The sequence below is a fragment of the Lasioglossum baleicum genome, chromosome 3, assembly GCF_051020765.1.
Source record: "Lasioglossum baleicum chromosome 3, iyLasBale1, whole genome shotgun sequence".
In the NCBI taxonomy this organism is placed as follows: domain Eukaryota; kingdom Metazoa; phylum Arthropoda; class Insecta; order Hymenoptera; family Halictidae; genus Lasioglossum; species Lasioglossum baleicum.
Window position 1 is genome coordinate 20,294,251 of NC_134931.1, and position 27,009 is coordinate 20,321,259.

Below are 27,009 nucleotides of genomic sequence, written 5' to 3' on the forward strand. Positions count from 1 at the left end.
TTGACCCCCGAAAATGAGCATCGATGGTGTGTGCACAGGATTCGGTCTTCCAAACGGCGCTTCTTCTTTTCCCTGCGAAGTCTGCGAGCGAACCGCAAGAATAACGATCAATATTTGCGAAGCACTTTCATCTCCATGAGTCGTCCTATTTATACAACCGACCGATCGAAGTGGCTCTTCACCTCTTTATCCGCTCGCGCATCCGTTTGATATCTTCATCGCCGGCGAGAGCGAACCACCTCCTTCGGCTCTCCTCGATCGCGCGCGATCGCGAAAAGAGGAAGACGCCGAGTAACGAGGAAGAAAGTACCCGAGATGCGCAACAAACGAATCGTAGGTCAACGATCAGGGACCCGACCCGCTCTGTTTCAGGACGATTTAGAGATCCCGCGGAATGGAGCGTGACTCGACTTTATTAAGGACGCGGGCTGCTCCGAACCCAGATCCTCTCTTTCCCTGCTCCCGTTTCTCGCATTTTTCTTGTTCGAAACTGTTGGCACACCTTCTGCGGAGGTTAGAGAGCCGTGAGTCACCGCAGGAATGCATACGAGTCCCGGTGGACCGTGAAATAGAGAAAAGAATTCTCATCGTTCACGAAATCAAACGTTTCAATTGTCAAACATTTTGAGATCTGAACAACAGAAGAAATTATAATAGCACACGAGTCTCCATGATCTATGGAATAAGGAACACAAGCGTTCAAGATATATTTCAAACAAGATTTCCACCTCCCCACTGAAGATCGTGGTGTTAATATAATTATTCCGGTATTAGAAACCCTGTACGAAGGAGACTGCATCTATGAAATGAAAATAAATATTTATGAACTAGCTCGCAGCGATTGCTAGGATTCTATCAGGTTCCAGACGCAGTAAAACTCTTATCAAACTCGGTAAAATTGTTTAGCATAAGTTTGAATCAATACGAGCGCATGAATCCCGCAATCCGGCCAGCAAGTGATACCTTGAAGCCTTTAATTACGCGAGTCCCCGTATGCACGCGGCAGTGGGATCATTTAGAACAGGACCGAGAACCTGAATCGAATATAAAAAGGGGCAGAAAATGATTACGCTGCTCCAGGAAAGGTTTCGCAGGTGAGATCCGGGGGGTTTTGCTAGGATCGGACGTGTTTCTTCGGTCCTCTATTAACGTAGCCGTCGGGTTTTCTAGTGGGAGGATGCGGTCCTGGCGCCGTGGCCCGATAGAATTTGAAGCGTTACATTAGTCGGACTAATGACCGACATGACTGTCCGTAGGTAGATACCGGTTCTTCGAGATCCGAGAGAGGAGTATGCCCCGGGAGGATCGTTGCATACGGCCGCGGCCGGAGCAATACGGCGAATGATCATCGTTCGCGATGAGGGCGCCACGTACCCGGGTGCATTCGCAGGGAATATATGCACGCTCGCATGCATCGCTCTTCCCCGCCTCGGTCTCTCTCTCTCTCCGCCTCTCATATTTCGTCCGTAAGCACACGCATCCACGGAGAAATGTGCTTGCGCACCCTATTCGTCTTCTGTCCTCCCCTGCCCCCCTACACCGCCCCTATTTTTTCCCTGTTAGACGATCCCCGGCAGAGATTCAGTCGACGAACTATCGAACCCGCCGAGAAAAAGATGCGCAAACAGATACAGAAACATTATTGGCCGGTCGATTTGCATTTCGCGATAAGCCATCTATTGCTCCGCCTAATTGCGTGCGTCGATGGGTCAATCGACTTGGACGACCGAAGCAGATAGGCTACCAATTACTCGAGAATATGCTACCAGTCAAGATGTGGCCCAAGATGTGATCAAAAAGAGGGACCTTTCATTTCAAGAACGGTCCTGTATTTGTCTGTCGATCTAATGAACTTTCAAAAGACTAGATAATGCCCCGGAGGCTTCCGTTTCATCTGATTTTTGTGGTTGCCGAGCCAGCGCCGGTAATGATGCTCGACAAAGTATACCGGTAAATCTGAAGCAGTTTTAAAGCGTCCTATATTTATAGCAAAGATACTGAAGTTTGTGGGAGTAGGACGAAAGCGACTCGCGGTGCAAACTAAAACCGGGAAAACACGTCGAGGAAACGTGAACGCGGGGCGCGTGCCGAAATTGAAACAGGAAACGGGGACTAGCGGCGATCGTAAGTCAAGGGAGCACTCTGGGTCCCTTAAAAGCCTGTTGCGACGGTGAACGAAAACGAGTAGGGACGCTAATTCATAGGGTCTCGGGGCGAATCGTGATCCAGACGCGCCTCCTTCGCCGTGGTTACTTGTACGGAGATCTTCGTACGACGTAAATGATGCTTAAGGGACGACTACGTGTAATCACCGTGTTTCAGATGAGAACGATGTTTCTCGGGACCGATCCAGAAAATTAAATCCTGCGCGAGTTTTGCGATTCCAGGGGCATGGGGCCATTTGTCACGCCGCTTGCTTTCGTTAATGAGCGTCGAACTGTCTTTCCGCGACGAGATCCAGGAAGCTCTCCCAGCCATGATCAAATGAAAACAACGGATCACGTTGTCGCGAAACTTGTCTTCTAATTCGATCATCGTCTCGACGCCCTTTCTCCTCCACGGTTGTTCCGTGGTACACGGAATCGCGAGAAACCGAGGCTAAACGACGACGACGACCTCGTTATAATGGCAGACGCGAAGAGATCGATCGATTACCGCTTCTCGCTCTCGGGCAACCTTCGTTCTCCCCGTGGATCCGTGAATATTTATAACGCGGCATTAAACCGTGAGTGCGTTCAACGATAACCGTAATATTTAAGCAGGAAATCAGGTATCTTATCGGCGGGGCGTGCAATTACGCGAATTTATTTTAATGGTGTTCAATCGACTCCGAAAACTCGCCGTAACCAAACATGGCACCCGGCGAATAACGCTCGCCTCCCGTTGAAACGTAATTCCCTCGTGAAAATTGCTTTCCAAAAAAAAAACGAACCAAAAAAAAAGGGAGGGATTCCAATTCCCAGCACCTCGTGATGAAACCGGGACGAAATTCACGCCCCTCCTCTTCCTCCGACCCTGATAACTTCGCGAATCGGTCGAAACACGAAACCAATCGAGCCACGCCGATGGACATCGTAAAAAAATTCAAAATATTGGAAGAAGGCCCTGGGACCTAGTCTGGCACTTCGCACACTTGTCGTTGGACACTCGTAGAATGATGTTCGATGATCAATCGGACACTATATCGAATCCTCTCATTAAATTGATAGAATAATAATGTCCTGAAAGTTTGAACAGTTGCGACAGACCACTATGAAATGAAAGATGCGATACAGAGTACGAATGAACAGGAAGTGAATCTTCGTGGAAAAGCGACACGATTCTCCGATGAAATTTGATCGTTTAAGCGTTTGGCGAATCAAGGTGAGTAACTAAGGTTGATATTGATTAATCCAAAAAGCAGCGACATTTTTAAATCCTTCCATTGAAATCGTCCAAAACAGCCTGCTTGCAACGTGACAATAGTATTTGTCTGTACATAATAAATAGTCTGTCCACGGCTTACCGTTCCTCCTTCTCGGAGATGCTAACACTTGAACGTGAAAACCGAACATTCTCGAAAACTAGGTCTCGAATGAAAAACTAATACGCTTCACCTCTTCCCCTTTGCGTACCACCTCGAGCTTCGACGAGCCTAACTTCCGATCACATGCCGTATTAGCAATTCTACGTAGAGAAGGTAGCAAACTAGTTTCCACAGTTCGCTGTGCCGAGGAGGAGGAGAAGAACACTGCACGGAGCGAGTAAAACTACCTCAAAGTCGGCAAACGCGATGAAATTATGGCAGATGCGTTCGCGTGTTGTCGGGAAGAGAGTTAGCGAAGGAGGCCTAGCCCGAAATCCTTGGAGCAAACGAGCGCGACGCGGAATGGAGCGGCGGCGACGGCGGCACGGCGCGACGCGGCGGTCCAGAGGAGTAGAAATCCAGAAATCCGCTCGGGCGACGATTTCACGGGTAAAAACACGAGGCGGCGTTCCCGGTGCGGCACTTGTCTCGTATCGGCACACTCTCGAGGCTCGAAATCCTCCGAGCCGACGACGACGGCAGAACACGGAGCGGAGCGGAGCGCGGAGCGCTCTGGGGAGATCCTCCACTCGGAAACTCGCGTCTCGCGAGCAGGCGGCGTAATACCGCGCGTAGTCGCCGAGTGGAGCGAGACACGTCGGTCGGCGCGAGTCGAGACCGAGGGTTCCCGTGGCTGGTTCGTGCGATTCCGCCGGCGCTCGGCGATCCCCGACACCCCCGTTCGCCGTTCGAGTCTGCCGACGCGAGACGAACGGCCGCGACACTCCGCTCGGCCGACAGACGCGTCCGCGACACCGACCAGAACGGAGGTGCTGTTCTCTCTGCGTTGAACGGCGCTCGTCTCGAACGAACCTCTCGTGTGCAAACAGTCCCACTGTGTCGAGTCCCGGAGCGAGTCGCGCCGATCTACGACCGGGCGCAGCATAGTCGACATCGACCGTCTCCCCGAGTGATCCAGGATTGTTACAAGGATTCTTTTTTACTCCGGAACACGAAAGAAAAAACGGAGATCTTGTTCTTTTTTTTGTGGATCAGTGAAGAGCGTCGCTCTCGAGGCGACCCGTGCGAATCGCAAGTGCGTGAGAAAGTAAAACCGGGGGTGTGCTCCAGGCGAGAAGGATACCGCCTCGTTTCTTGTGCTCCTCGTGAGATCCTCCAGTGCGATCTTTGACTCCGTGGTTTCTTGCTCCGTGCCCCGTGCCGCCAGGATCGCCGCGCCGAGAAGACTATCTCTCTCTTTCTCCGGTGCTGTTACCTAGCAGTGTTTTCCTTTTTTTCCGTTTTTCGTCGAAAGTTTTTGTGGTGAAGAAACAGAGTTGCTCTCACCCTCTCCGTGTGGTTTTTTGTTTGTTGGTTTTCAATGTTCCGTCGAGCTACGTGAGCGACGCCGGGATGCTCGGCAGGTTGGTCGTTCGGTGGTCGGAGTGATTCCGTCGGATACTGTTCGCTGCGGCCCCATCGGAGTTTCGTCGAATCGTTCGGATTAATCTCGTTAGGATATAGCTCGCGCGCTGCACCAGTCTTTTACCGATCGAAGGCTCGTCATCTGTGGATTTTGGTTGATCGTTTCGGGTCGGCGTGCAGATAAAGTTGGACCAATGAGAGGGTTTGCTGCAAGGTGCGCTCCAGGTGAGAGAAACACGGGGTGGACCCATGGAACAACGCGTACCTCGATGGACACCGTTGGAAGCAGCCGAGCACCGGAGAAACTCGATCGGTTCTAATCGGCGGTCGATCGCGGCCGATCCTATCAGACAGCGTCGCGAGTCCCGAGTCCAGAATCGTCTCTGACTCGGCTCCGTTTCCGAAGACCATAGAGAGAGGCGGCTGTGTGTGTGATCATCCGTGCGCCGCTCTTTCCGCTGGGAATGTCTCGAGGATAACCGGCCCGGGAAAAACAGGATCCCCCGCTCAACCGAAGAGCGTTCAGGAGGGCTGCGAGAAGAATCGGAAAAACGCGACGAGGAGAACCGTTAGCCGTTCGGGGAAAGTGAAGCGTGGATGTGGTGTTCGTGCAACGGTGGTGGAACGTGGTTGTGGACGGCAGCAACGAAGGTGCAGGTGTTGTTGTTGTTGTTGTCGTCGTTGTTGTTGGTTCTTGTTGAGTCCCGGTGAACGTGGTGACGGTGTTGCTCGTTGTCCACGTTGTTACGATGGTTTCCTCGTCCTTTGTGACTTTGGTGTTCCTCGTATGCCTGCAAACGGTACTGCTGTCCACTGTGAGCAATTGCGCGAAGACGATCAGCATGTACTGGAACACCACCAACTCCATGTAAGTGCCACCGGAATTTTCGCAAACAATTTCCTGAGATACATCCCCCCACCCGTCGCTCCCCGAGGAAAAGAAAATGGCCACGTGGCTCGGACACAATAACCACCAGAGAATTCTGAGCTCAGTTTCGCGAAACCGTCGACGCGAACATGTCCGCTCTGGCACGCGTGCCAAAGCGTTTTCAAAGTCGTCGCCGGGGAATCGATTTCTCTTGGCGTCGTCGCTTTTGAGTAACGACCCCTCGCGCCGGTGTCTACCCCCGTGCGCTTCCGGCGGGGCTTTTATCGCGTCGAGCCGTGCGAGACCGGAGTATCGCGTATGCCAAAATTACAGGGTGCATCGCCGCGACGTCTTGCTCGCTTTAATATGCTCGCGAATGGCCCTCGACCAGACCATTCCGTCCGCGACGTCGTCCAAATCGTCGACGATAAAAGGGACGAAACGGCCGATTCCCAGCGAAGTAGGAGAATCGTACCTGACGATCTAGTTTCCCTGAATTGTTCCACTATGTCTCCGTTACTTGGAGCATCTCGCACTAAAACGCTCCTGCCCCTTTGACTTCGAATTTTTACTGCCGTCATGAGCCACTGTCCCCGCCTCGGCTTTTAACCGTGGAATATCGAACTCTTCTTATTTCCGAACAAAGATATTCTATATATGTTTCTTCTATCGATCGTGTTTAAATTATAAATTATAAATAAACGATCGAACCGTTTTGCGCCGAAAACATTTAAAAATTTATTAAAAGATATTCTATCTTGTGAAAAGAAAAGATTTAACACGCAATTTGTTAGTTGATTCAACGTTAAACTAAAAGTGACTATTTTACATTATTTCGTGAAAATAACAAGACTGTGTCTGTCCAAATTTCTAGCTATTTTTTTCAATAAAACATTATATTTATAATTTGTGTTGTAAAGTATTCATAATGTATGAAAACGTTTGTACAGTACTGCAGAATGATCTCTTCCTTGAGATTCAAATTGCATGAATAAGCGTTAACGATGCTTGCTTCGCTTTACGCGTCCGAGCAAAGTGATTAGAATTTGAAGCGCATCTGAAGCATCCATCTCGATTCAGTCGCGATTGTTTCGGAGTGGTGAAACGTAGTGTAAAAATAATTGATTGCAGAACCGCTAAACGCAGGATTAATGGTTGAAGGGTGTAAAGGAAGCGTGTTGGGATTGAATGGGGATTCCGACGTGAAATTCCACGTGTTCCGTGGGGCTCCCGGGTCGTTTTCGCACGAGACGTGTTAAATCGGACCGCGTAACGAGCCTCGTTATTTTATCTGCGGAAAAAAATCTATAAGCGTTCTCGTTGTTTCCTGTCAGAGGCGAAATCGCCCTGGCGCTCGGCAAACCGAAGCGGCAGACGCGATTCACCGCACTGCCAATTAAATCCACATTATGTGGTTAGGCTAATTTGTCACGGCATTTTTCTGCTCTTCCGAGCTGGATCGGGTTCACGCGCGACTCACCGGCAAAAACGTTTTCGCCCGAAACGATCGCGGCGGCTCCGTAAAAATTCGCGTGCGGAATCACACGCTTCGGAGAACCGCTGCCCCCCCTCGCCCCCGACACGATGAAAACTAACAGTTCAGAGAGTTCAATTACCGGAGAAGTCTCGTAGCGTTTCCCCTCCATTTCTGCCTTCTTCCTGTTGTCTCCTTATACGCAGCTTGTTAGCCGAGCAAATTTCTTTCGCCGGTTACGCGGCGATTTGCGTAGACCGCGATATTTCTCGACCGAGCGAGAGGCGACAAAACAAATAATAATTGACGCGACTCCTTTTTCTCGAGCTCGAAAGACCTGCTTGGAGCGTAATTTTCTCTCGATCGCCTGGAATTTCTTGCCGATCGTTTCGTCGATCGGTGGATACCGGTTAAAGGTCAATTCGCATTACCCGTTCAGGCAGAGAACGATTTCAGAAAAACACTGTTGCGAGTTATGATCCGTTAATTGTCCAAATAATGCCCAACAATCTCCGCTTTCCCGTATTCTGTTCCCCTTCGTCTAATAACACTGCGCATTGATCGTTCAAAGATACATGCAAACACATTTTCAAAATGTCGTTGCCAAACATTGCATTTGTCCGAGGTGAATCGTTCGAAACCTTCGTAAAACGAAAAATTTGATCGAGAACAGGCTCCGGAATCTCGAAAAGGGAGAGAGAAAGAGAGACACGGAGGACGAATCCCGGAAAAATTACGACAGGGCCGAATAAAGATGATCTGACACCTATCGGATACACTGTCGCAAGAAAATCTCATTCAGTCACGATATCGAGTGAAACGGAATTTTTCCAAGTTCCGTTGGCCGCGGTGTCGCCGAGAAAAGTGGCCTAACTTTTTGCCGTGAAACACGCGCGGGCGGTGCAACGTCCGAAACGCATTCAGGTTCCTCCCTGCTCGTCCGAAAACCGTGAGCCTGTGTGCGCGGATCGGCGCAACAACGAAATCCCGGGCACCCTATTCTCCTCTCGTATAAGGCCCAGGACCCCGACGTCCGGCTGACTTTGACGATCGGTTTGAAGTCGCGCATGCATTACTTGCAGCCAGGACGAGGTGGCCGGGGTCGGCCGGTGTGTGCGTGCCTCGTACGTGTGAGAATCCATTTCGCGAAGGAGAAGGACGTTGTCAGACTGTCTTCTTCGCGGGACGTACGTAGGGCAGTAAAAAACACGTCCCGTGCAGAAAAAAATCGAAAAGGAAGTAACGCGTACACCGAGCGCGCAAAAAGGAGAAACTGAGAAAGAAGAAAGGGGTGTACGATCCGGGGGCCCCGAGCTCGCCCGGTCGGCTGTAAATCTTGGCCGCATATTGGAAAATCGAAATTCGCTTTACGAAAAGGCGATGAAAAAAGAAAGCCAGAAGGTGCATCATGCTTTGCGAAACAAAACCAGAGAGAGAGAGAGAGAGAGAAAGAGAGGGACGGAAAGTTGTCAGCGAAAACCAGTGGCTCCTTGATTATCATAAATCTGTTTCCACGTGGAAGGCGTATTCCGGCTCCGCCGGGTTCAAGTACGGTGTCTGACGTTTACTGCCTCGTTGTATTTTCGACGGTGGTGGGGTTCGCTTTGTAGTTACGACGGCGAAATGTATTAAAAAGGATCGGAGACCGTTCGACTGGGCGTGTCGCGTGCACGTTAAAATTGCGTAATGTTCATGGAAAATGTCGTAAACGTCTCGTTAATTCCGTGAGTTTGGCATCGAAGGCTGAGATTATTCAGCTGGCTATTCGTGCGGTTCGGTGGCAGCCGATTCGGTGAAATATCGGGGAAGATCCCGCTTCGGTTTTTGCGAAACGAACGACGACGGCGAAGAAAGTACGAGCGATGCGCGGCAGATGCTGCTCCCGCGCCGCTGGAGACTTCAATGCCGGACAGGAGATCTCCCGCGGCAGATTATTGAACTCTCCTCTCCTCGGCTCGGCTCGACTTGGCGCGGCGCGGCGCGGCTAGACGATTCTATCGGGTTCAAGAAGCCGTGGAACGGACCGGGCAATAAGTATTTCTAGTTATCCCCCGAGAGAGCTTACGGTTTCGTATTCTACTTGTTTGCACGCACGCGTAACACGCCCTATCGTATTTTTCACCGACCGGCTCGTTAATTCTCTCGCGCGCCGCAGTCAAACGTGCTGACAAACTATTAAATTGTACCTAATATTTCACGACACCGCGGCCCGATATTATCGATATTTCAAAGATGATTACGCGCATCCCCGTCGAACGGGATATTTATGGAACACGTTTCCACGTTGAACCGCGTTGCTCTCCCGTTGATTTTGATGTTCGTTAAAGTGCCCGTGTGCGTCCGTCGCCGGCAGAAAGAGAGAAAGAGAGAAAAAAAAGACAACACAGACACACATACACACGGTTTCGCATTCCGCGGTGTTTCACTCGGACGCGTGAATAATTAACGACTGACGTCAAGAGCGAGCGTGTAAAATTAATCGGTTTCCTCTCGAAAAAATTAGTATAGCTGCGGGGAGAAAAATCTGTAGACTCGTTTTTTCGCGGATTCTCGGCTTTTTTAATGTTCTACGCGAGGACTCGTGCGGGTATACGACGACACGGGGGACGGTCGTTTTCGTTTTGGTCGGTGCTCTCGGGTGACAGGTGTCGAAAAACTTGGTCCGACCGACTAGTCCGCGTTACGAGCGTGTGACACCTTCCGAGAAGTTGGAAAACCACCGCACCGTCGCGAACCGCCTCGCTCTCGCAAACTGTCATTTCGACACGGCTCCAATTATTCCGTACGGCGAGTCACGTACGTACACACCGGCGAGCATGAGTAAACTTAATGAATGGCAAGTTGGCGAAGTACCAAACGGTGACACGTTTCGCCGGGATTCTCGATACCGGCAACCTCTCGGACCGTTCATCATTTCGCTAGTTTCGCCTGTCACGAAATATTCTCGCTTGTCATTATTCATCTCATACATTATGCATATCCGGTAATGTGTGTACACACACGGGGGCCCCCGAATTCTTCTACGTTGTATCGAGCTTTCGTATTCGAGATACCTCGCGCGCGAAATTATGGGCTTAGGCGGGGCCGGCGTGAACGGATAAGCTTTCGGGCCAGCCGCGCCGCGAAAATTAGATCGCAGGACCGTTTACGAGCGAAAATCTTAATTTCCGCCGGTGCGGATTTCATGAACCGTTACACTTTAACACGGCCTCGGTACCGTTATTAAATTGCCGGTGTGTAGTACACGCGGCAGCGGGCGAGCAAGCTCGTTTTTGAAAACCACCGTCGAGGTTCCTATTATCCTCTTCGGTAGCTCCGTTTCGTGGCGCTTTATAGCTCCGAGTATTAAGGCAACATCGATTTGCAGCGGCCACAAATCAGTGGTTTCACCGAGGAAACTAGTACCCTTCGTACCGAAGATTGAGAATTCGCTGCTCGATTCATGGAAATAACCATCGGCCACCGCTACGCCACCGCGCCGCGTCTCGAATCACGCGGAAACAAAGAAACGCTTCGGTCACGACGCGGTGGAAACGAAAAGAACGCATGTGAACCACAACCCGCCGTCTAAACAGGAAGAGATATGACATTTCCATTGTTCCATCGTTCGCGTAAACAACTTTTTCGGAGCCGCATTCCCAGAAAATCGCGGCCGAAATTACATTCCCGAGTCGCATGTTTTGGTGTCTTTACTATCTTTCCGCTATTTATTATTATTTATATATTATCCTGTTTGAAGAAAATTTCCAGAAAAATCGTAGACACGCGTCATGGATGGTCGCATGGGCAAATCGTTGAACGACGGAAATTGTTGAAGGAGTCCATGAAACTGGATAGTAAATGATTCAGTTTTATTGGTGTAATAATGATGATGCGATTGAAGGCAAAAGCTACTGCGGTAGCAATATCTGTCACCCGCGGAAAAGTGGCCGTTGCGACAAGAGAACGGTACCCATTTCCCTTGAATCATGTTCCCTCTAAACTCTAAAGCGTAAAGAATCGAGTCCCGCAAAGAATACCTCTGACTACGTTAATCGCGACGTACGATAAAGAAGTGTGTACCGAAGGCAAATTGCATAGAACCAAAGTGATATAGTGGCAGGTAGTTTCCGTCAGGGGATACCATTATCCATAGTGTGTAAACGTGCATTCGCGTCGACGATCAACGCAAATCAACGGTTTTCCTCTCGGCCGTGCGACGCCGCGCGTTCAAGAAAATTGAAAATTCCACGGGAAGCCGGCGAATGGCTCTGGCGAACGGTAAAACGCTCGTTTAACCAGTTCGATGGAGAGAAACGTGCCATTCGGATACACGCGGAACATTGTTCGGAGTATCTAGCGAATAGTCCAGCTTATGGAAAATTGTTTGAAGCATTTTCGTGGCGGAATGCGGTTGTCGAGCGGAATCCGAGCGTTCGGAGGATCAGGACGGCAAAAATCGTGGAGGACGCCGCGCCGCGAGCGCTTAACGAGTGACAAATTAATTATTCATCATTAAAGACTAACGGCGCTCGGCGGTATCGCGTCAGCGATGTCTGCGCGAGAAAAACGAGATGCGAGACACCGCGTTGACGTTTACGAGTGCGCGGACAGCGCGTAAATATCTCCATGAACTTGCGGGACGCCTTCTTCCTGTTGCCACGTGTTTCGCGTTCCATCGGCTGGCCGGATCAAAGAGAGGGGTTCCTCTCCTCTCCCGGAGGAGACGCGAACTTACGCGGAACGGTGCGGAGCGGAGCGACAGATGCGCGAAAAAGCCGCGAAAACGCGCCGCTAGTCCGCTAGAAAACCGAGCCTCCGCTGATTTACCGACCTCGGCGGGAGCTCTTCTGCTTTCGCGTGATTTACTTTCCGAGGGGAACGTCCGTCGACTGACGCGCCCGCCTTCGCGCGGCTATCATTGCATTTAATTAGGCAATAAAGCCGACCGGCAAGAAGACCGAAAAAAGATGCGATGAGCTCCGCCCGCTTCCTGCGAGGCCGACTCTGCAGGACCAGGATTTTGTCGCGACAGTAAATTCTCGACCGAGTCAAATTTACCTCTGAAGGACTTGCTAGAGCGAACGGGATGCCGGGAAAATTTGTTTAGTACAGTAACCGACGGGACGTAGCAGTATTCCACAACTAGGGAAAGTCCGTGTTGTGTTTATTTACCCTTGTTGAAGATGCGCGCGTAAAGTTAGCGAGCGCGGGCTTCGTCGTTACGTTCAGCGGAAAATCGGAACGCCCGAGGAAAAATCATCCAGTCAATCGGCCGAATTATTGGCTGACAGAGCATCCAGATCCTTGTAGAAGGATCTGGTCGTTCAAACAGGAAGTCGGTTTTTCTATCCTGTTAGCCAATAAATAGTGCAACTCCCTCTTCGCAATTGTTGCTCTTAACTATCGTTTGTTCAAACCCGATCGACTTCAATCCTTTTCGCCTTATTCAAACGGCAACGATAAAGATTCCTTCGCGACTCTGCGCGAACGGAATCATTGCTCGTAAACACTCTCAGTGACGACTCTCAAAGGAGAAACAAGTTATCGTAACGTGAAAGTCTCGAAAATCGAAACTGGAAATTCGAACTCGTTCATCTAACAACGAGTAATTCGAACTCGCTTTTGTTTCAATCGCGACAACCCTGGTATGCGAAAATGTTCTTGTAGTCCTGTTGACTCTGAGAAATAGTAGGAATAGAAAGCGAGAGTGTAACAAAAAACGCTGCTCTTGCTGTGTGGAAATGAGAAAATGACTTGGAGAAGGAGCGCGTTATGATTGGTGATTGGGCATGCGTGTTTTCGTGTCGAACTGTGATACTCGACCGACGGTAAAATTTCAAAATCATGCGTCTCTATTTTGAATAAAAGTGGCTGGATCGCGCTGTTTACGCGTTCCATGGAAAAATATTAACATATCGAGAGCTGTGATACTCGACTGACGATAAATTCGAATTCCGGGATAATAAATGTGTATTTATGTGAAACGAAAGCAGCGCGACGGGTCAGCACTTTCGGAGCGGATTTTTGCAAATCCCGCGGCACTCGAACGCGAGCGAATCAGATCATGGAACAACCGGGATTAAGCAAGGAGAATAGGGTCCTCTGCTGCTAGTATGTCCAGCTGGCCATCTCCTCATCTCTGCATAGCAGGAGCCAAGTCCGCGTGCACGGTACCATTAATTCAACGCGAGTTACGCCGATAATCCGGCGTCGTATCGCGATATATGGACGCGCGCGGGACCCGCCGGAATATTCGATTTTCTTGGTCGTCGGTAGGAAACGGGGAAAAAGACTAGCTCTCTCTCTCTCTCCTCCGAGGCTCTCCGTTGGAGGCAGCCTGCAGAGTTTATCGGTACCGTCGCGGCGCGCAATAAATCCTGCCCGTTATCAGCATTTAATATCTTCGTTAAAAATCCACGAAGAGAGGCCGAGAAACAAAAGATCATTATTAGCGTAAGCACCGCGTGTACATCATTACTCGGTGTCCCGAGCAACCAGTGCTCCTCCTCCCGCTTCCTGCTCCGGCAACAATACGGAGCCACTCGAGTCGAGTCACCCGTACCCGGGGAAAAAAAGCGTACGTCGGGGCGTTACGAGCTACGAGGACCGCGTTACGGTTAATTAAGCGCGAACGGAGCTGCTGCAGGGCCAATGCCAGGATCGCCTAGAAACTGGAAGCCAGACGTGCCGAGAGAACACGTCCAGTAGCCCCCCTCTCTCTCATATTATCTGCTGGTCGGCGGTCGTGTTGAACAAGGCCCGCCGAAATCATCAGAAAAGTGTCCTTCCTGCGGCAGCTGTTTCCTGTTACAAAAACTCTTCGGGTTCATGGGACACACTGGGTGGGGCACCCTCAGCCACGGGGGTAGCCAAAGCCCCCAGTAGCGTTGTGGTTGCGACTTACATGCGATTACGTGCTGCTCTCCCCGAGCACCCCGTGTTAGACACCGTAATCCATAAAACGCGACCCTGTCGCCGAAGCCCGAAATTTATGCTCCGCCTAATTCCGTGAGGCTCGTTCCACTGCCGCAGATGGACGATAGATCCTATGTTGTACACGAGGACGTGAAACGCGGGGGAAAATTGCTTCGGGTAAATTGTTTTCCTGGTGCCGTTGGTGATCGATCGTCGGATAAAGAGAGCGGTGCGCGAAACGGGAAACGTTAATGAAGTAACAGCAGAACTAATTTCTAGTTTTCATTTCTAATCGTTTGATGGCTAGTTCGACACTAGGTTTACAGGACGTGTCAAAATGGCGCGTTCTAACATTTGCAATTTACAGTCATTGAGATTGTAAAGGTATTTCACGTGAAGTATTCATGAAAAAGAAACAAAGACCAATATTTTTGTTTTATTTTTGGTACTCGGGATATGTGGTGCAGGTTTTTGCGGGATAAATTCCCCCGATCTATGGAAATTAATGTTTACCCAACAGAACCGGAGAATGTGGGGGACGCGTGTGCAGAAATAAGTCGAGGGGTAGCAGGTCGTACATCAGAATTATGGAATAATCGGGCATTGTCCGTCGACAGATCGCCGCGCGCCGTCAGCGTTGACGGGGCGCAGATGATATTTCATGTTACCCACGCATTCCATTTTTCCTAGATCGAGTTTCCCCTCGGTCGATTGCGGCGCGAATCGGCTTGTTCCCATGCGTTTCGCGGTCCCCGTGGGGCAAACACGGTCGCAATGAAAATCTCTCCGCGACTCAGCAGGTGGCGGCGGCGGCGTGTAGGTCGCCGTTGCGCGCCGGCCAGAAAAAGTGTATCGTTCGATTGTGAACAGGCCACACCGGTAATAATCGTTATTACACCAATTAATTCGCGCCTACGTGTGTACACTGGACTGCGTTATCCGTGGTCAGCACGCGATTCCATCTGCGGAGGAACGTCATTAATAGCTAGTCGGATATCGCTATACACTTAAAATAATTGCGACCACAAGGATGTATGCGTTGCAGACAGCTCTCCAGCACACGGTTGCTCGTCTCCGACCACCGTCTCCCCGTCTATGTACACATACGCGAAAGTATAATTTCAATCCCCCGTGGGAACTCGCGAGGCATCATCGCGTTTACCCCAATTAGCTCGTGATCGACGCCTCGATTTTTTGTCCCCGCGCTCGAAGGCCGAACGGTCCCTTTTGTTTTTCGAGACTGTTTAAGAATTTTAATCGACCGGCTACGTCACGCGTGTTATTACACAGGGGCTCAATTATCGGCCATAATAGTCGGAGAATTACTGAGACGCTTCGTAGAACGTTACGATCTTCGCGAAAAAAAAGTTGTATGCATTTAACTGGATAAGATCACTCTGAGGTGAGGACTGAGATTATGACAATTGTCTACAATAGGTGGGAAGTATCGTATTAGCGAAGTAAGCAAAGATTAAAGACGTACGAGTCGCGTATAATGACAGAACAGAGTACTGGAAGAAGAAAAGGAGAGATGGTTTCTAATTTCGTGGTTCTCCGCAGAACGATTCCTCTTCTCTGTGTCTTTGAGCAAATTCTGCGCGGCCAATCGCATAATTCGACTGGTACAAAGCCTATCGGGCGATCGAACCGGGCCAATCTGGTATCGGGAAGCTTAGCGTTCCATTAGGAGTCAGCGTTCGTCCGGGAAGCTGGAGACAAATCGACGGAAGATTCGCGATAGTGCTTCGAATCTCGTCGGGGCGACGAAAGGAAAAACGTCGGTCCGCATCGGGACAGATGGTTATCGCGTTATCTGCGCCCTTTGTTCCCGGTCCTTAGCCGTGACAAACCCGTGGCCCGGAGAAAATCCCGTTCCTCGGTCGGCGAAGTCCTCGAGCAGGCTCGTCGATGGAAGAGAGAAGGCTCGCGAGACAAGGATGACCGGGACAATGCCGATTTCCGCGGCGTCACCACCCGGAAGAGTCGCTCGGACGCCGATGATTTCCTTGAAAGCTTCGAATAAGAGAGGCGGCGACGTTGCGCCGGAAAGAGACACATGCGTGCGCGCTGCGTTCACGCGGCCAGAGAAAGAAAGGAAGAAAGAGGGAACGAAGCAGAAGAAGAAGTAGAAGAAGAAGAGGACAACGAAAGAGAGAAAAGGAGAGGAGCCGCGCGTGAACTGCGTATAACTGCACGTTTCGCCTGCGAAACCGTGGAGGAGATTGCACCTCGAGGTCCTGCGGTGCACGTTCCATGAAGGGACGGCACCGGTTACCATGGAGGTGGTGGGACGACGGAGGGGAGGAGGTACGGAGAGAAGGAGCGAAGGAGCGAACACGAACGAGAGAGGAACTGCCTCTCGGTCCCTTCCACGACGTATCCTCGCTCGCTCGTCCTCATTTGTCTCCTCGGTTTTCGAGCCACCGGCCAAAACTCGTGCCTTTCTTTCGCCCTCTTCTCCTCCAGCTTGTGCCCGGCCGTACCCTCTCTTTCTCTCTCTGCCTCCTCGCCCCTCGTCGCCCCCACCACTGGTCTTTTCATTTTTTCCTTCTCTTTCTTTTCTTTACGCCATCTCGCTTCCAATCCACCGCTCGCTGGGACCCTGAAAGGCCTCGCGGCTTCGTCAGGCCAAAGGAAGGGAGAGCGGGAGCGAGGCTTTTTCGAATCGAATCCCTCATTGTCGACTCGGTAATTCGAGGAGGATCGAAATAACCCATTATCCCGTAATGAGCGGTGCATTCACATCCGCGCGGGGATGTGCGCGGGAACTTGCGCCTGTGCTTGCGTGCGTCGGTGCGTCGGTGCGTGATCCTCCGAGCGTGTGCGTCCTTCGTGCGTACACTTACACCGCGAGCAGGCAGTGTACACGCACAGCAGAATCCAACACCGCCAGACCCCGTTACATTTACATATAGAGATCCCCGGTAATCGTCGCGCGATCGAGTACGAGTTTCCAGACCTATAAAGAGCGTTCGAGCCGTTCGACGCCTCGCTACGATCTCTCCCCCACCGCACCAGCTAATAATACACGCGATTGATTATTCTTCGAGTCGGCAAGTGGAATTTGCGTCAGGCCCTCGTTTCCTCGCAGCGAGAATGTCGAGAGCGGCGCCTCAGGTGACCGAATGATCTATACAGCAGTGCGTATCGGCGTGGATTTTTCCTCGTGGACTCGTTTCACGTCAGCGACGGGTCATAGGTAGCCATTACCGTGTTAAATCCGGATCGCGACGACTATTTATACCCTGCCGCGGCCAGTTTCTTCTTTTATAGACTTCGCGGAAACGGCATATACATATACATGTGACACGGATCCGCGCGAGAACAGAAGAAGCTATCGACTCTGATCGATAGTTGGAAAACTAGACGGTCTCTCGCGTTCGAATAGCCTCTCCATTCGACTAGGAGAGTTCAATATATCACTTCTAACTCGTTTAAAAGACTCCTTTGTCCCTCGCAAACGAGGCCCGACTAATCCCGATCTTCCGGCTAACTTGCCCGCTTTCTCCTACCCGGGGCACAACGTTAACAGTCAGCTTATTAGCTTAACATAACATCGCGGAATCCCCGGGGAACTTTCGGATTCCTCGTCCGGGAAAGTTCCTCGGCAGCTGACGCCCGCACGCGACCGGCGCGGCGGCGCGACGGACGACCGATCCCGGAAACTTTTCTACTTGGCCCCCCGGAAACCGAAATTCGGATTCGCCGGGGTTTTAAGAGTGGCTTCGCCCGAGCATTAATGCAAACTATGCGGCGAACAAACGTTAAGTCGTGTGCGGAGAAACCACAGAGACCAAGGGTAATTCCCGAAGTGCCTCGAACGCTCGAAAGGTCTTCGAACCGCGTCGAGTCGAGAGAACTCGCGGGGAGAAGAGAGACAGAGAGAGAGAGAGAAAACGGTGTGCTCTCGACGGTACAAGCGGCGCCATCTGTAGGGCCGACCGGAAACCGGCGAGAACCCGCTCCTCGTTTACGACTCTTTCAAGGACCTGGTTGCACTAAATCCTTGCTCCCGACTCCCCTACCAGCTGCGCTCTCGCCTCGCCGAGTCCTCGACATACCTCCGATGAACGGTACGACTTTCGCGTTTACCGGCCGGTAAACGGCGTCGCGTAATGAAGTAATCATCCCCGTTATCGGCCCTCATTAATCGATCCACCTCGAGCAGGCGAACAGTTACTTTTCACCGCACATACAACTTCCTTCCTTCTCCGGCTTCAAACGATCAGATCCTGGGGATAACATCTGTCGCACGTTTCACGCCGTTTTCCCGGGCAATAACCGTATACCCGCCGCGCTCGGAAAACAGGATCCAGCATTTCCATTCGGGGGTCACGGTTTCTTGCCAACCGCGAGAGCCAAGTATGTACTGTTATTCCGTAACGAAGGACTACGGCCGTAGGTATCCTGAACGCACGTCGCTCTTTGTTCACTGAGTTTCCCAGGACCAGGTGTAATTATCGCGAATTCGCCGTCTACCGGACCGGTCTAGCTAATCTACTTCTTCTTGAAAATAATTAAACTTAATGCCCAGAGCTTTCGCAAAGTCTGGTCGAACCTGTCGCCATCCTGTTGGCCTTCTTCATTTCCCGATAATGCGTCCGCCGAGCTTCGTTTCCAACATGCCTTGAAATATCTGCGGAGATGATGTTCTGTATTGTCTCGAAATTTTTTGAACAATTCCTCGTGGGCGCGTCTGTAAGATCGATAATCGTAAATTAAAAATATTACAACACGTCCTGTAAACCTAGTGTTAAAGCTCTACGAGTTCAATAATCAAACAGCTCCAATGCTGAAATTAATTCCTGTATTTTAGACATCAAAGAGAAATACAATCAATTTATTCGGAACAATTCTAATAAATATTTCATAAAATTTTACTGGGTTCCGTCCCATTCCGGGATCTGGGGTAATGAAGTTACCGATGACTTAGCTAAAAGTGCTACCACTTTCTGTTCCTTAGGTATCTCTAAAATTCCTGATACTGATTTGTACGAACTGTTCATGAAAAAAGCCTTGTTCAACACTTTCATAATAATTAAAAATCAAGGGTTATGTAAAGGCAGATTTTATTTTCTACATTATTATAGATATAACCGTCTTCCTTGGTTTAATGGTATAAATTTATCCCGTCATTTCATTGTCTCAATAAACAGAAGCATTATTATCATTACCATCTTGCTGGCTCTCTCGCATGGATTGGCATCATTGACAGCCCTATGTGTAGATGCAACTCCGAGTGTGAAACTCTTAATCATGTCCTTTGGCAGTGTAATTTATATGATGCGCAAAGATTACTACTGCTGAAAAACCTTTCCAAGTTCAAATTCCAACTGCCTCTGGACGTTTCTATATTTTTGGCTGGGCCCAATATTAAAGTCGGCCTTTACATTCACTCGTTCCTAAAAAGTTGTAACTTATATGTTTAAGGAAACCAAAATGGTTGTACATCCTCATGCTTAGTTTTGTAAATAAGTTTCTTGTTCTGTTTACTCCATTTACATTTATACCTAACGTTGTAATAAATCTCTTACGAGATTTTCTATAACAAAAAAAAAAGAAAAATCAAACAGCTTGGATTGCGTGGGATTTTTAAGTGTTTAAGACGGATATAGCGCATTCTTCTGGACATATCGAAGGTCCGATATCTCTGTTTGCCCTGGAATATCGCAGTGCACATTCACGAAAGTGCATCGATCCGCCACGAAGAAGCTAGTCAAAGGTTTTCTTCCCGTTGGACTTTGCACGGTTCTCTAATCTCTTAGCGGTGTTGCCCTCACGTTTCCCGTGGTTTCTTTCCTCTCGTTGTACCCCGTCCATTGTTCCAGGGGGTCCGCGGTACGTTCTAATCATCGCGTTAGATTCCATATTCCCTTATCTGTCCGGGACAAGACAAAGAAATCTTACAGGGTTATCTCTAACAGCGCGCGCTCGAGCTCTCCCCGATACTTGCATTAACGTTTCTCGGATCCGCGCTAATGGCTCGGGCCCTAGGCGACGCGACGCGACGCGCGGATCTATACACAGCCTAAAACACTGAGAATTTCCGTGCTAATGGATCGACCTGTTGACACGGGAGTTCGTTTGTTCATCGGGAATTCTGAAAGGACATCCTCTCCGCCTCCTTCTCCTCTCTTCTAGCTCGAGCTAGAGGCGCCGTGCGCCACGGCAATGGAGAGAGAGGACTATTTGCAAACGGACTAATCACGAGTTCCTTGGATCCCGACGGTTGCCTATCCCCGCATGGAAATGCCAGGCGAACAATGGAAATACCTGGGAGTGGTTTGTCTTCGCCAAGCAAACCACTACTGTCGCTTATCTGCGCGAATTATCTGCCTTTAAAATGTTTGTTCCCTGAAAATTCGGTGCTGGGTGCGTGTGTACGGGCGAGCGACGACGGGCGCCATGTGCCCCGAGCTGGAACAATCTGATCGCGGATCTAAGGAATCTACTAGTGTAATACGATAGCGAGGCCTTAAAACAAAGACATAGAAACCTAGGATACGGCAACATAACACCTGGACCCGGGGGCTACCTGCTGCTGGGTTTTCGGTCCACCGTTTTTCGTAGCGGCTGCTTTTTTACGCGCACGACACCCCGGTCCAAGGTATTATAAATTTCGGTATTTTAAATTCCCGAACGCGCCCGTCTCGGAAATAATTCATTCGACGTTTACGAATTGGAGCCGCGCGCAAACAGCCCGGCGCGATCGAACGCGACTCTTGCAGATGCATCTCGCCGCCTAATGATGTCAGGCCGACGAATATCTTCCGTGTGAGAGATCCGTGAAAAGGTTGTCGAGGACGAGCGGTCGAATCGCTCGTTTCGAGAGAGAGAGAGAGAGAGAGAGAGAGAGAGAGAGAGAGAGAGAGAGAGAGAGAGAGAGAGAGAGAGAGAGGTTTAACGCAATTCAATGGGGTATAACAAATTCCACGATTCGAAGTCAGAAAAAGGGATCGGGCATCTCGGGACAGGCGCGTTGCCTCTTCTCTTCTGCTCGCTTGCCTGGCTGCCTGTCTGCCTGCCGGGCTGACTACCTGGGACCCGAGCTCTCGAACGTGTCCAACCGTTTCCCTTCCGAAGATCCTTCTTCATACATATCTACACATATATTTTTTTTAATTTCGGAGTTTCACCCGACAGAAGAGGATTAATGGGTGCTCCGAAGCAACGAAACCGTGACGCAGGAGGAGAGAAGGAGAGAGAGAGAGAGAGAGAGAGAGAGAGAGAGAGAGAGAGAGAGAGAGATCGGAGAGCGAGCTCTCTGGGTATCCTGAAACACCCCATTCCGTCCACCCCAGGTTGCCAGGTTCCTCGAAGCAGGAATGCCATAATCTAGATAACCGAGCATAATAGAATACCTGGACCTGGACTGGTTGCTTTCTACCTCGTTGCACCTTCACCTTTTTTTTCTCCCTTGCCTGTGGCCAGCTCGTATCTCGTTGCTCCTCTTCGCCATGGCTCCCTCTCTTCCTCGTGTCCTGCCCTTCTCCTTCGTTTCTCTCCTCTCCACCGGGCCTCGCTCAGCTCTCCCGTGTCCTGCTCCACCCATCTGGCCTGTTGATCCAGCTTTTCCAACGCGATCGTCATCGACGATCCCTGTGTTTCTCGGTGTCCCAATGACAGGGACGAGCAGGAGGCATTCCTCGTGCTCGACAAGAGACTAGGAATGCCGATACCTACCAGCCGGACAGAACTACCCACCCTTGTCTATACGTCCTGCAGCTAGGACACGTGTTTTCCACCGGACTGCCGATGCCGTTCGCCAAGAAACAAGGGAAACTCTTGTCAGCCTCGGTGGACCGACCAGACACGATCGTATCGGGTTTCTTCGGCGGATCAGAAGCTCTCCCCCGGTTACCCCCTGTCCCCTCGAGTCACATGTGTATCCTAGAAATTTCGTGAATGTCCTGATGAGACTGGCCGGGGCACCCAGTCCTCGTTATTTCTTCCCTTGTTAGCCGTTCGGCGATAATTCAACTCCGTCCGGTCCGTGGGATCGGACCACGCGGTGGCACGCACAAGCCTGACTCGCCACAATGTTCTTAGCCGTCCACGCAGCAGCTTGCCCCACCTCTCTTTCCTTATCGGTAACAATAACTTTCGGGAAATCGGAGCGAGGGAGGCTATAATTACTATGATCGCGCCGGTTCCACGAAGAAACGAACGCCAAACCGCGAAACGTGTAACAGACTGTACGTATAGACGGGTCTTCGACCATGGGAACAGCCTCGGCAGAATAAGAGTTCTGCCCCCGGCGAAAAAAATCGATTCGACACCGGTCACCGGTGGCCGTTAACGAACCGATCCCGAACGAGCCCTGGCATTCACAGAATTTTAATTCGTATCCGAGCACGCCGGAACGAACGATACCGGCAGCATTCCGGGATTGTGTCTACACCGGGAAGGCGTCGTGCCGCGATCGTTTGCTTTTACGTTTATGTCGCCGTTACGAAATCTCGGTTCCAATTGTCCTTCCACTCGGCCGATACGGATCGTTGCCCCGCGACTCTTTATCTAGATGGATCTCGACTGCCTCGCCGTACACACGAAACCACGGAGCCTGCCGGAGAGAGGTCAGACCGTTCCACCTTCTTTCTCTCTTTCCGTCCGAGTTCTCCGTTCTCCGTTTCCGCCTTTGTCTCGCCGTTCGTCGCGAGGGCATTATCGGGCGAAAGCGAGCGATAATTAAACATTTTCGCGAATTGGACGGCGCGCTCTCTCTCTCGCACACACCCGCCATTAATTGAGAAGCTGGATATCGCCGGCTGGGCTCCGGTTACTTTCGAGCGACGTTCAACTGGAAATCGCAGCCGACCGATAAGCGTTTGCACCGTTCCCCTTCCGGTTATGCTGATAAAGCATACGCTGAATGGAGCTCGTAAGCGACATTGATATAGGACGCACGCTGAAAGGACCGAGAAGCTTGCACCTGGGCATCGGGGAGCGCGTCTGCCACGAGAAACCTGTTCGTTTTGACTCTAGCGCTTCGCGAGAATGAACTCCTTGATCGAGAAAGACGGGTTCTCAATTGTATGCCGGAGCGCGATGAAACTGGTTGCAAATGCACTTAATAATATAGTGCACTGCCCTCGGTGATCTCTTTTCCGAGAACGCAGCCCCCGGGGCTTTCGAATCAGAATCACTCAACAGTTTTTTTCAGTTTTCAGCGAAATTGGATGGCCCGACCGAACACTTATTAACCGGTAATGCGTTGTGTACGCGTATGTTAATGATTCACGTTGCCCGCGTCGCGTCGCCTTCATTATTTTCATTCGTTAATTTAATCGTGAATCCCGAGCTCACAGCGCGGCTGTCGTGGAATTCGAAGTGGAAGCGGCCGGGCTCGTCATTTAACAACGTTTAAAACAACGCGCGGGAATGCCCGAGATATAATTATCAAACTTTCGAGTTTTCCCTCGAATCTCGGACACGCGGAAACGATATAATTTTAAACCGTCCAGCCCGAAAAACCGGGAATACCGTGGAAATCGATTGCTTAATTATACGAAACGCGGTTAACGCTCGTTACCCCCATTATCGCCGACAATTTCGTTAAAGAATTCCGCTCAACTTCGAACTGTGAAACGACCGGCGCGGCGCGAGCATCGAAAATGTTCGCGGAACGGCCCACACAATTACGAAATTGGATCGCCGTCATGGTCTTTCCGAGCATCGAGAGGAAAAAAGAGATCGTCGAAGCTTCGAACGCATTCATCTGCCGCGATCTCCCTGTGATCTGTTTCGGTGATCAAGACGCCGCGGTGCATGAACGCAAATGTAATTACTTTAAAAAGAGTTGCAGCACCGCGTTAAACCGTGACCCGGCGCGACTAGAATCGAAGAAACGAATCGTGAGCGTTGCGAGAGAGCAACTCGGCGCAGCTTTTTATTGTACATCCCGGCGACCATCGAACCGGTGACGAACACCGATCTTCCGAATCGGCGATGCGTGCAATTTTTAATTACTTTCGGCGATTAATAGGGCGACGCAGACCGCCGCGCCGCCAACGAGTCACGAAGAAATCGAAATAAATATGCGCACTCACGTGCTGAGTAATAAACCGGCCGGTTTTATATTTCGAACGAGAAAAGGAAGACTCGTTACAACGTCTTTGCGGCGACTAATATTCCCTATCCGTTGAAAACATCGCAAACTAAGGGATAGAGCGATCGAAAGAGGTGCGATTATTTCAGTGTGCGTTGACTTCGCTTCCGATAGAGCTTGTAAATGTTTTTATCGGAAGGTTCTGTTCTACATTGACTGCTTGATTTCCGGAAACTCTTAGTCTTTTCATTCGCCGCCAATGTTTCCCTTTCGAATGGAAAAGAATCCTCGACGCATTATAATTTCCAATGAAAGGCTATTTTTCAGGAAAACTAAATTTTCTGAATGGCGTTCGTGCCCGTTCATTGTTATGCTCGGCCCGGTTACTTGATAGTGAAATATGTCTCCATTGTTCTTTACCGAGAACACATTCCTCCAATAAATCACCGGAGATTTTTCCATCTCGTGGTCATCAGCTTAGAAACGAACGCGAAACGAAACGAAACGCGGGGGTCAGGCCGATTCACGCCTCGACATTAATTTCTCCTCGATTTCCGTCGTTTAGACGCGGAGGAACGTTAAGGGGGTCGGCTCGAAGCATGACGAGAAACAGAGGAGAGCGAGTTACGCTCTCGCGGCTCCGGAACGATTCCCTTCGGGGTGATCGTGGATCGTTATCGCGCGTGGAAGAGTAGTCCTCTCTCTCTCTCTCTCTCCCCTCCGTAGTTGGGAAAAAAGTGCAAAACGACCGGGCCGGCTCCAGATGCGCGATCATTTGTAATATTTAATTATGGGCGAGTCCGCGGGGAAGATTGTCTCGCTACTTTGGATCGAGGGGAGGATTTTTTACTCGGACGTTTTTTCGCTCGGCCGTCGATTTTGCCTCTTTGCCGTGCGATTTAGATCACGGGAACCGATGCGCCCCGAAAAATCGAGGTATTTTAATTGAATCTCGAGCGGATCGGTAGGGATGCTCTTTGAGAAATTCGAGAGATACACAAAATACTCTCGGATGATGAGAAGGGAATAAACATTGGCTGATAAAGCGACGATAGAGCGATAACGGAGATTACGGAATTTCGCAAGCATTCGGCGAAGCGTTCGACGCGCTCTTTGCACCTCGAAGTCAACCGAACCCCCAATCCGCGGTTGTAAAAACCGCGGCTGATCACACGAAACTGGATACCGTATCTGTAACGGCAACGAGGGCACAGCAACGAGTGTTTCCGAGCCATAATGCCTGGTAAATTGTCGGGTTTGCGCGGTGCAAAATGCGAAGCGGCGTCATTTCCCAGCGGCGTTCTTCTAAAATTATCGATAACTCATCGACAATCGACTGTAATTTCCCGCCGTACGCGGACGTTCCAACGCGAAAATCTCTCTCCAGAAGACTCTCGACCGTAGTCCGTCTCGACGCGAGGATCGAGAACATTGTTGCGCTTTGTCCTGTCTGCGAGGATGCGCTTTTTACCCCGCGGTTGCGCAGTCCCGTCACGTTCTTCGATCTTCTCATTAAACGATCCCTGAACGTGTGATGATAATGGAAACCGAGACGTTCCCGCATTCTTGCGGCTCTTTTTCCGCAAAACGAGTATAATGACTCTATAATACGAAATTTCAGCTTGCAACACTGTTCTCTCATTATGCGTTACACACGCGGGCGCCCCGAGAAATTCGCAACGAACGAGCGTCGCGGTTTTGTTGCTCGAGCGCGCGTTATCGCTCGAAAATCTTTCGGACGGAGCGATTTATGTGGGATAACCACGGCCAAATAATTATTTACCTGGCACTTTCCTTCAAATTCTTAAATCGAATTTTAATATTCTATGCTCGACCCGTGTCTATCCTTTTTTCCTCGGCGCACGTTTCGGCCGCAAACAACTTTCTGTTCCTTTTTCGATGTCTTGTTTGAAATCACTTTCACATGCTGCGAAAGTTTCTTCAAATTTAGGACAAATTAAGACAATCGCAAGGGATCTACTAAATTTAAAAATGTCACGTGAACAATTTGAGAGGCTGGATAAAATTATTGGAGGATCTAAATGGAAGTCCATACCGACTAGAACAACTGATTGGGATATTGTGTGCATTGTGAATGCATTGTGTGCGTTCTTCGGTAAGAATGGCTCGCCGAACAAAGTGGAACGAATTCGAACAAGCGTTTTCATCTGGTTTCTCGACGGTAACAAGCATCATCGGGAACCATAATAAAGATGTTCGGTCTGGCCGAGCGAGTTCTACACGGGCGATCCACTCGAGCTTCCTCTATTCATCGATCCCTAGACAAACATTCTTCAGCATTCAGCGGGGATGAGAAATATTATGTTAGTGGGGCTCCGGCGTTGCGTGCCAGAAAGCATCCTAATGCGATTCCGATGTACGAGCGTGGAAGAGGTTCCTGTAGCGTAGAAGAGTAAGTAGAAGACGGGAAGTCTCGGTCAAGAAGCAAAACCGTGGACTGCTAGACGCGGGACGCGGTACGAATGATTCTTGCCGCGGCTGGCATAAGCCCTGCGGGCTGGGCGCGGCATGAATCATTGGAGGACTTGTGCACACAGACCGGATGCGGTAAAAATCTTTTTCCCGCGGTCACGCGCCCGTGCATCGCCGCCCTTCGCGCATACTTCAGGACTGGTTCTGAAGTGTCGCGTTTGTCATCCTCTCCTCTATCCTTTTCGTGAAATCCTCGACTCCCTGGCAACGACGGGGCCGGCCCGGGGGATAAAGGCCGAGAGAACGCGCTGCGGCGTGTTTACATTCGCACCGGCCGCACGGATTTTCTGCAGTGCGGC

At 50.4% G+C, this 27,009-nt stretch overlaps 1 protein-coding gene across 1 annotated transcript in view; it reads left to right on the plus strand.

The window, feature by feature from the left end:
- The first annotated feature begins 5,538 nt into the window (after window positions 1-5,538).
- Window positions 5,539-27,009, plus strand: part of Ephrin (ephrin) — a 61,632-nt gene continuing 40,161 nt past the window's right edge. Inside the window, exon 1 of the mRNA XM_076420341.1 lies at window positions 5,539-5,798. Within this exon, the coding sequence (XP_076276456.1) occupies window positions 5,680-5,798 (119 nt within the window). The 5' untranslated portion in view covers window positions 5,539-5,679. The remainder of the gene's footprint in view (window positions 5,799-27,009) is intronic.